We start from the raw sequence: 11,333 nt of genomic DNA, 5'->3' as shown, positions 1-11,333 counted from the left end.
GTGCCTTGATCGGAGCTTGGAATGCGCTGCCATGGAATGGAATGAAGGGATTTACACCTTGAGCGAAAGAGCTTTCACGCACTGCCAGGTTATCAATGTCTTGGTGCGAATGCTGCGTTTCGCAGCGGACGACCGTCGTGGAATGTTTTGCTCGGTGTATTAACTCCGAAAGAGATTGGCTTCTGCTTGGAAGATATACGAGGGAAAAACACGAGGAAAAATAAAATGAGCGCTCTTGCCAACCACCTGCCACCCCTTTGTTTATTGCTCGTGCTACGAAAATATCTTGCCACCCCTTAGTAAATTTTATGTTTCAGCTATAGTTTGCCAGCGTGTTCGAAACACCGATGATTCGTTAATTTAATATTGAAGAATCAAGTATATAAAGATGCAATAAATATACCGTATTTGTAAAATATCTTTCATGCCTTTGGCCATTTGGGATTCGAGCCAATGTTACAAAAGTACTCTCTTTGGACAATTGCTTCTTCAATTATTCTGGTTTTATCAATTTGAAGGCATCAGTGATGCGTTATTCGTCCCGAGCAATACCTTTGCACTGCGAGAACGCGCATGCATGGTCCCATCGAAAGTTTGCACGTGAGATATGACAAGATGACGTTGGTGCGAGTAATTATTTGCGCGAGTGTGCTTTGCAAAATCACATAAAGTTAATGCAATTTTAAGGATAGTATGGTAAGAATGAGACGAAGACATAAGAGAACTTATTACAAACTCTACCTTGAATATCGGCTTAACCCCTTATGTTCTCGCGATACATACATGTATTTAAAAAATGTATGTAATTTTGTTTAAGAACAACGTATTAAGATGTTTATTTTATTTTGAAGATCAAGATTCAAGCTATAAGAAAAAATTAATCTATTTTTTTGAAAACTAATCCTGGATATATCGTTAAAAATTTTATAAATACAAAAGAAAAAGAAAAGCAAAGTATATGCGCTAAAAATTTTTGGGGAAATTTTTTTTGTACTAATATTAAGTTCTTTTTATTATATCAATCACAAAGTATCAACCAACAGTTATAGACAATACCCTTAATTATGAGAGATAATTATAAAAAACTATTTCTAATATTGTATGACTCTATATATAAAAATTATATTACAATGACAATACAACTGATATAGATTGAAGGATTTTAAGATTAGATTTTGTTGAATATGACATTAGAATTTGAAATTTCAGAAAAACGGATTTATATTATAGCTTAGTAAAAATTCTTTGAAACATTCGATAATTTTGAAAAATAATATTAGAAATAATATTAAAATTTAAAAAATCCGAATAATATTTAATATATGGGATCAAGAGACACGGTAGAGTGTCTTGCGCCAAATATACGCGAAGCGAGACCGTTCATTTACGCGATTCTTAATAATCTTAATACACTGAAATATCAAATTATAATCATTGATTTTTGATGATTGGATCCAAAATTACTTGGCGAGAACATGCCGAGTGAAGATCTTGTGCTTGTTTTTTTTGTAATTTTAAGCTTCTGTGTGACATATAATTAATTTTTAAAATTGTTTTTAATTGATGAAGATAGTTCTTCATGAATTTTGGAAGTGATAAAAGACAGGAACATTCTGATAACTACTTTTATTATTTATCTATGCCAAAATAAATCACATAACATTATAAGTAACTTTTGAATATGAGTCAATATAATCGAGGACATGAAGGGTTAAGAAATTTTATTGTTTAATGAATATTGGTTTATGTATAAATATCGCAATCTTTGTATATATAGATCAAAGGATAATAAGTTGCGTATATGATTTATTTGTTCATTTTTATTAAATAATAAAGATTATTCTAATGCAAAGAGAAGCGCTAATTCACGATCGATTTTGGTCGATAAATATAAATGGAGGATTATTATTTTAGATAGCATTTTTATAGAGTTTTATTTACGCTACTTTGCCAGAAAATTCCAGAAATTTACTTTTCTCGGAAAATTATCGAATACATTTCTTATTCTCTTAAATATAAGAGAATATCTTAACATGAGAGAAACATTACGTGTTTTTCTCATGACAGCGGCAAGAAGAGTCACGTTCTATTTTTCGTTTTATAATTGCATTTGTAAGAAGTTGACATGAAAACAGGCTATTAAAATAGAAGGCAAGATCTGTGCAATTTACACTTTGTAACTTAAAGGAAATTGTAACAGGAGCAAACAAGTTTGCTAATATACATATACGTACATGCGTCAGATCGTGTTATTTCGAAGCCGTGTGTTTTTCCAACGTTGATCTGTTCAAGATTGTTAAAGTTCATAAATTATTGAGGTTTACATGAAAGAGGCGAGAGACCAACGAGATAAGTCTGATCTAACACTGCGTCTGCTTCACGCTTCAATTTAACGTTCTGCTGATATTTAGGCATATTTATATCTTACTTATTTATATGTGCAGCTATCTAAACTCTAAACGTTTAAGTTAGATTAACATTATTTAATATCCCACTGAAATAGTGTTGAAGGTTTCTTTTCTGTAGATATTTATTTCATCTATCCACTTTAAGTATCGTTCTTTAAACAATTCTTTCATTTCATCCGACTACATCCGACTATCGTTCTTTAAGTTCCTTTTCATCACATTTCGTCTGTCGCATCGCACCACGATTACTCTGTCGGACGAACTTCATCTCTCGTCCTTCTTAATTGCGTCTCGCGATTGATTTCGTTCCGCTTTTCTCTCTCTTTTTTACGTCGCCCTGCTTTTTTCGTGGTGATCCTCGCTTTGCCTGTGACGTCGGTACGTAAATTAAATCTTGCGCGCGAGCTTCGACTCGAATCTGGAGCGAAAGAAATACGATCATTTATTTCACGATTCTCGCTGTTGGCGTTATTTCTTTGTTTTTGGATTTATTATTATCATTTTTGGATTTATCATTAAGTTTATTATTAAGGTTATTAGTTTCTAATAGATTTTTCTTTGTATCAAATTTTTATTTAGTAGAATGCGATATATAATATAAAAAATATCATGTGATATTAATTATTTTACGTCTAGCAGAACATATATATCCCGGCGTGTTAAAATAAACTTATCTCTAGTGAGTCATTAAAATCAAATGGTACTTATTTTAAAGAAATCCCTTAAACTTTAGTAAAAGAAGTTATTGTGACAAATATTATTAAATATAAAAAATTATTTGTGTAGAAGTTTCCAACAGTTATACGATTATATAAGTTAGGCGCCAGTAACTGATGTATATTTCTTTGACGAATACGGAATCGATTCCTTTGTTGGAACAATGCTAGTGAGAAATAAATTCTATAAAGTTGTTTAACAACGAAAATCAAAACTTATTGTCCGTCATTATATGAATATTCGATAATGTCAAACCGCGACATTTATGCGAAGTTCACCTAAATATGAACGTCTGAGGCCATTTATATAAGCATGTGCTCTATACGTCATATAACTTACATCTCTTCGCGTCCCTGAACATTTGGAAGCCCTTTAAAAGCCTTTGCCTTATAAACTGTATTGATGAAAGGTATGCAGGACCGACAGCAATGGCTTTCTGTCTTGGAACTTTCAAATAGCTCTTTATCAAAAAGCTGCTCGTGAAACACGTGTGTACATAAAATGTACATAGAGAAGAAAGGTTTGTTGGCATTGCAGTATATTTTATGCTGTCGTAGCACGTAGTACTGTTAATTATTATACGAAGAGTAAAAAGATTTGTCAACACAATGCTAATTTTATTTGCTCAAAAGAATTCTGCTGGAACTGCAAATTATTTCGCTGTAATAATACATTATTTTGTTGTAGTAACAAAAATGGATCTATTAGAGGTAGACTATCTTGCTTTAGCAACAAATTTGTATTTCTGTAAACGAGGATCTTTCAACGAAAAACAGATTTTGCTGTATTATCGTTACAATAATACATTCTTTTGTTGTAATAATAAAAATGTATCTATTTTAGAGGTAGACTATTTTGTTTTAGCAATAAACTTGTATTTTTATAAACGAGGCTCTTTCAACGAAAAACAGAATTTGCTGTATTATCAAATATAGTTAGCTGTGATGAGCGGAGGTTAATTGCTTTTACATATGGAGGGGTAAAAAAGCCATATTGGTGTAAGTCAAATTTTTTTAAATATTGACTACGTGTGCATATATGCAATTTATATATTGTATAGATTGCATCTATGCACACAAGTCAATATTTAAAAAAAATTGATTTACACCACTATGGCTTTTACCCCTCCATATAATATATGCAATAGCATGCTATAGTTTTGTTGTGGCAGTAAAATTCTTTTCTTTCTGCGTAAAAAAGATTAGAAGAAACGCATATAAAAATTTGCTTAATATTACTTAACAATCTAAATAATAATACAAAATGTAATAACCCGAGATAACTTTGCATTGCTTTATTCAACATAAATAATTGGAATTTTGCTTAAAGTAATTTAATGATGATTCGAAAAATTTTGTTTGGATTTAGAGAAATATGTAAATTTGTGGACGATGTAGACAAAGTTTACAAAATCAATTTTCTATTTATGCTCGAAAGTTGGCGTTTTGTATTACTTAGCTGTTGCTTAGTCGAGCGAAATTATATTGTTATTTGTTTCTATTTATGGATGGCATGAATATAGAAATCCGTCTGATCATTCAATATTCTCGTCTATCTTGGGAAGCGTCTGGAGTGATCATTTGCGATTTCTTCTTTGTCGTCTATTTCTTTTAAAGTACGAAGGAAAAAATGCGCTTGTTAATGCTTACGGGGAGTATAAATGTAGCTTACTATTTATGTCCATTGAACCATTGGTGGTACGAATTGATCGTATACTCGGTGATACATCTATAAGAAGCTTTGAATTATTGAGTGTCATATCTGTCATTAGAAATAATGGATTAAGATTACGATTAACTTTCCGACAATCAAGTATAATTCGTCAATGATTAAAAGATTTAGTAGGATTTAATTTATGCCAGGTGTTCCTTTACATTGCTCAGATGCTTTGTGAAATTTTTTTGGATTGGGCGTGTTTGTTTTTAGCCAAATATTTCTTATTGTTGAAAGCTATGGATAGATAGAATCTGATTTTGTGAAAATTGTCTTTTTATTTTTATTCGCCATTTTGATCTATTGGTACACTACTGATGTAATCGATGTAACCACGACGGTCTTCTCTGGGTTATCTAGAGTGATTGGCACCTCGCCTCGTGTCACAATCAATCAGTTGTTCTTGACATGTCGGGAATCACTGTCAGGCGCTTTGCGGATCAGTGAAACGGTTGAAACACGGAACGTGCTGTTACATAAGCATAAACTAATAATTTTCATTATTTAATATTTTTATATTTATTTTTGACATTTAAATCTATACAAAATTTGATTGATTTTATGTGAAATTAATCATTTAATGTTTAAATGAATCTTACATTAAATATTAATTCTAGAAAATACGAAAAAAGAAAAGTTTATTTAAATAGTATATATAAGACTCTTTTTTTTGTAAAATAATTAAAATGTATTGGAGCAACGTGTATAATCTCACGTGTGTACCTGAAAGATACCTGTCATCAAATTGATTGTTTAACTTATGAAATAATTAAGTTTTATATAGATAAAACAATGCAACACATGTGATTTAGTGATAATATTAATTATGATCTGTATCATGGTGTACCATACGTTACATATGCTGCAAATACGCGTAGATCCGCGCACCGAATTCAACCAGAGGTTGGTGATAGCGACAATAAATTAATATAAATTTTTAGTAGTATAAGCAGTTTTTTTTATCAAAGTTAATTATTATTATTATGATTTGTTATGTTCTATATTATAAATAAAGCAAAAGTCTCGCATTGAAAATTATTTAATAAAATGCATCCTTGCATTTATAAGTTACAAACAGAATTTAATAATAAATGAAGTATTTAAATAATATAACGATTTGTATTCTGTTAGATAGAGATTATTCAGATCTCTTTTACTTTTTTTGCGTCGAGTTGGTAACGTAGTTTTCAACTCCGACGATATGAAAGCCCGTTGCAAGCTCTCGTGCTTGCACACAGCTTGCGACGTGATTATTCAGCTTCAGAGGTTGTCCGCAGGATGGCGTGTATACATAACATTTCTGTTTGATCTTTACCACCCCCTATATGTATATGTTAAGGATCGTAAGCTTTCATCTTCATAAAAGTAATTAAAAACTTTTGTTCTCCCTTGTACAATTTATATTAAAATTTTTGACTTCCTAATTGAAATGCGCATGAAATTATATTATACTTAATTATATCGATATATTACAGTTATGCTATTAATGTGAAAAATATTAGAAGCGAGATACCAATATCGAGGCTAATGATCAGATGTGAAATGTACCTGGCAATGAAATATCGTCACTCTGCGCATCTACATCATTTGATCGGGCTTGATCGCACGGTATTCCCTAAGTTGGGAATTGCTTCGCGTTATTCGAGGTCGAGTTGCGATATATCCTGCGGCGAGGCGTTGGTGCTTAAAATTAGGGAAGCCTAGATAGCTATTAAACACCGCTCGTAATAATTTGCCGTTTAAAATAATCTGTCGATAAAATTTCTTTCTTAATTAAGCACTCTTCGGACAACTTTACACATTTTTCATAAATTAAAGATTTTTCATAAATTAAAGATAATCGAGAATATCGAAATTCTACATTTAGCAAGCAGAGAGATTCAATAGTCAAACACCTTTTCGCTTTCACGCTCATGTTTACTTTTACTCTGAGCTTCGGGGGTCGAAAGCTCTTTTTGGAGGATCTTTTGCTTGGGGTTGTGGAGGTTTGATTGAAAATCACGTGTACTTAAAGTTCACATATAGGAGCGTCGCCAAAGCTTCTATTCCGTTCCTGCAATTTACAATTTATTTAATATAAGCTCATCTTGATTGTTAAATTATATACCGTTGATGAAACTGCAACAGCATTTTCTCGTTTGATTAATTCAATTACGATCAATGAAAAATTGAGAAAATTTTCGACGTTGCGAACAATAAATCAAAATGGACTCTGAAAGCTTTCGCAATTCAACAAGTTCAAATTTTATTTATATACAATGAGTTCCAGTTTCATCAAATTAGTTCTCATCCAAATTACGTATTATCAAATTACGTATTATCAAATTACGTATTATTGTTACACATTGACGATGTAAAATATATTTATGATTTAATGCGCGAAAAATAAAATAGTCGAAATTTTTGGAACAATACTCGATTTTAAGGGAGATTTGTTTTTCGCTCTGTTTAAAATATGAAGTCGGCATTGCCAAATTTCTTGGCACTTCCGATGATAGTATGAATATATCAATCCGTGTAATCCGTGTTATCTTTAATACCGCTGCGGAAGAAAGTTTTTGGATTTATTCCATATCGAGAATATCGAGATTTCTCTCCCCGCTTTCCATTTCTACTCGAAACTATAAGAGTTTCTGAAAGTAAGAGAACAAATATCTTCGCGGTAGAATAGGAAAAACGATAGACAAAGCAGATTACAAGAATAACGACAATTGCTACGATGAGAGAATTGCGTTAGGAGAGGGGGGGGATTGGGAAACCCCCGAGAATCCTCAAAATGACTGTCCGAGAAACAGTTTGAGGATAATACGCGAGCCGCTGGTCGGGGCGGGGGTGGATATCGACTTCGATGGCCGCGAAAGCCCACGCACGAGCAGCAGCACGAACGGGCCGGATGGGGTGGGGTATGGGGTGGGTAGGGAAGGTGGATTTCACCTACTTCTCTCTTCCGTACAAATACATATCCATCCACACACACATACAGACAAGCATATTTCGATCACATTCGGGCTCGTGTAACACGCACACACCCCACACCGCACCGCACACACATATACATGCATACACACACACACACACACACACACACACACACACACGCGCGCGCGCGCGCGTGCATATATAGGGTTGCATCGCGCAACCAACTCCAACTCCTGAGAGGGTAGGAGCGCGAAGGGGGTAGGAGCTTTCGCAGTCACGGTGGCGCCTCCGCAGAATGCCGCGGCGGTTCCTGGCGGCGTTCCTCGACCGGCGCCTTTCACTGTACCTTTGCCACCCCGACGTCCCACCGGGGGTCGCACCCGATCTCTCACCCTGCGTGGACCATTCGTGGGCACCACGCACGGTCTGACCGTGCCGTTCGAGACGGGAGTGTTACGTCGAAGCTCTCAAAGTTGCCGCCTAAACGCGTGTCGCCGCGTCTCTCTCTCTCCCTCTCTCTTTCTCTCTCTCTCTCTCTCTCTCTCTCTCTCTCTCTCTCCTTCTCTCCTTCCCACCCACTCTTGGTCTCTCTCTTTCTCTTTCTCTCTCTCTCTCTCCCTCTCGGTTTTTCCCGTTCCTCCCGCCACCATTTACCCGGCCCGCTACCGCTGGCGTCCTGACACGCACCACTCGGCGATTCAGAAACCCACCGGGCTCGACACGGCTCGAAACGTGCTCCCTTCGCGGACCAGTCTACTCCGCGAGGACTTTGACAGTGTGATCGGTGACAGTGATTGCTCACACTTGCCCGCTCTCTTTTCACCGGATCGGACTCCTCCTCTCTCCGCCCTCCGCCCTCCCCCGCCCCCCGATGCCCCTTTAGGCGGCACGCACTCTCCGCTCTTGCTGGTGATCGACAAGATTACGCAAGGCAGTCGTAGCAACGTGGTTGCCGAGGTGGACCCGGCCGTTAACTCAGAATAATATACCGTGCGCCGTTATTGGTGTTTCAATCTTGTGATTCAATTTTATTTCCGGCCTTTCTCACCGTCAGTTTCCACGTTTCATTTTAAGATCTCGGCTTACGCGAGCCGGGGATCCATGAAACCGTTGACAAAATGATAAACGTGATCTAGACGGGACTCATGCACATAATGCGAATGGACTGATGGACCCGCCTGCTTTGGCGGGCACGATAAGCACGTTTTTGTTGTTAGTTTTCCAAATACGATAACGTACAACGACATCAGGTCTTACGAAACGGCGACGCATTGAAAATAATTGGATTGTATAGGTAATTCATTCCCGATATCCTCAAGATTTCTTGAAATTGATGGGATCTTCGAAATCTCTTTAGTGCTTACTTTATTTTATCTTTCATATTTGCAATTAAATATGCACTCGACATTAAATAATTTAATGCCCACGTTTTGCGAACATTTGTTAATTTTGCATTCAAATATATATATCGCTTTTATATAAAATTATATATATATAGATAATAAACTGGCGATAAAACAAATATGATGAGTTGTCTGACGGCGGCAAAAAAGACTGCTATTTTACTCCTTTTGCATTTTGAAGTATTCCATTTTCAGTCATTGGCTGAAAGATCTTTTCCATGTTTGAAGCGGAAATTAATGGGACATTATAAACCTGAAAACTTATGAAGTAACTTGCGTTTTTGTTCGCTTGATCTCCTAGTATTCCCATTTAATGTTTCCTCTTCTTTCTTGCTCATTTTCCTTATCTGTGAGTTCGTTGCAACGTGCCGACAGAATTCACACAATATATTTAATGAGAATAACGGAGAGGCACGATAAAAAATGGATCCGTCTGACGAGATCACATGATTTTGTAAGATTGTTGAATAATAATGTGCACGAAATTTCTCTTTATTTTCATAAAGAACCTCTTTATGACAGACGAAGAATTATACGAATCAACAGTTCGGAGCAATTACTTTTTTTTTCCAATCGTACGAAAAATTCAAAAGATTATTTCGATTCGTAAGACTTAAAATACACTTAAAGAAATCCAAATGAGATTCAGATGGGATCAAACGGGATCACGGCAGATTTGCATTTCGCGGTGGACTCGTCTGAATGTGTCCTGGGAAGGATTTTTCTCGACATTAAGCGACGGTTGCGTGCGATATAATCGTATAATAGACGAGCGTTTTATCTCTCTTCCCTCCGTCTGATCCATTCTCTCTGCCCCAGATTCTCCATCCTCGAAATACCGCGAGAATAAACGCGAAGATTGTTTCATTAAATTAAATTGTTTGATGAATAACGATCGCAACAAAGTTATCCTCGACCGATCGTTACGAATAATCACTCTCGGAGCAACGGTGGGCGATCTGTGCTTTCGTCCCGCGCTGTCGATTACTCCGCTGTCGGGGCGTATTTTGGAACGTATTTGCATCTCTCTTCTCGCAACGGTTCTCCCGGTGGTGACGCAATGGAATACCTCGGTAGCGTCGTCGCCAGCCCGGCCGCCGTCATTGACAAATGTGTGATAGTGCGTCGTGACAGTGAACGATACTGAAGTTAAGTGGAATACCGTTAAAGGTCCTGCGACCCGGGTGTGCGTGGGTGGGCACATGGACCTCGGTGGTGGTTAGACGCAACATGCGGGAAGGTACAATAACGCAAGCCGTCACGGCGATCTGCTGGGCCATCGCCAGTTAGCCACTGTACTTTTCTCTCTTTCTCTATCTACATCTATAGTTCTATGTATATGCAGAATATTCCAAGACCGTTGCACTTTCCATTAAACGAGGATTCTCCGATGCCAAAATGACTTATTCCTAGTTGAGATTTCTTCTGGGATTTTTCCGTACAATTGTGTTTGCTAAATTTTTATTAAAATTCTTTTTCGGCGTGTTAAATTTGGTTTACTCGATCTGTTAGACGCGACAACGTCTAACTGTTGCTTTATATATTGGCACTTCTTAGAATGTCATCTACTTCTAAGTTCTCTCGCTAAGAAAAAGTCAATTTTAAGATAATCGTAGAAATCTGGGGTTTAAAGGAAATGCGATAGCTCTGGAATATGCTGTATATAGGATGTCCTGTAACAGGAAGGAAGTATATAAGATAATGATATTCTAGAAGCTATTTTAGTCCGAGGAGCCTTCGTGAACGTATGTTTTAAAGCAAATTGTTTTCAAAATAATTAAGTAATCTCTTAGTTCTTTGCGAAGTGTTTATTGTTATTAGATTATGCAATACTAAAAGCCTGTCTCTTCCTCTCTTCCCCCCCTTCTTCAATTACTTTCTTCCTTCCTTTCTCCCTCTCTTTCCTTTTCCCTTCTCTCTTTTTTAATGCTTTTTAGTATAATTACAACATTTTTTATTAGTTATAAATCGCATTAGTTATATGAGTAAAATACTTAATTTTACAATTCTTATAAAATTGACATTATATTTTTCTTGTAATTGCACAGTGAAAAACATAATTATCCACGATTAATCATGCGATAATTTAAGGCAATAATTTTTTTATGTAATTTTTCTATATACATAAAGCATCTTTCTATAAAATATAAATCGAAATATATTTAAGAAACGT

At 35.8% G+C, this 11,333-nt stretch overlaps 1 protein-coding gene and 1 long non-coding RNA gene across 25 annotated transcripts in view; one reads left to right on the top strand and one right to left on the bottom strand.

Moving 5' to 3' along the window:
- Window positions 1–11,333, top strand: part of Shaker (potassium voltage-gated channel protein Shaker) — a 117,774-nt gene that overhangs the window by 40,594 nt on the left and 65,847 nt on the right. Inside the window, exon 1 of one of the 14 annotated variants that reach the window (XM_071793160.1) lies at window positions 2,750–5,741. The exons of 11 other annotated variants lie outside the window; for them this stretch is intronic. In XM_071793160.1, the coding sequence (XP_071649261.1) occupies window positions 5,665–5,741 (77 nt within the window). In that variant the 5' untranslated portion in view covers window positions 2,750–5,664. Of the gene's footprint in view, window positions 1–2,749; window positions 5,742–8,028; window positions 10,456–11,333 lie in introns of those variants that run through there. 2 more of the 14 variants (XM_071793162.1, XM_071793161.1) reach the window with 2 other exon arrangements.
- The window catches only part of LOC139821815 (uncharacterized), a 63,967-nt gene that overhangs the window by 42,686 nt on the left and 9,948 nt on the right, over window positions 1–11,333 (bottom strand). The window lies entirely within an intron of this gene.

The sequence above is a fragment of the Temnothorax longispinosus genome, chromosome 11 (assembly GCF_030848805.1).
Source record: "Temnothorax longispinosus isolate EJ_2023e chromosome 11, Tlon_JGU_v1, whole genome shotgun sequence".
NCBI lineage: Eukaryota > Metazoa > Arthropoda > Insecta > Hymenoptera > Formicidae > Temnothorax > Temnothorax longispinosus.
The sequence above is the reverse complement of the archived record's forward strand: the minus strand, read 5'-3'. Positions and strand labels throughout refer to the sequence as shown.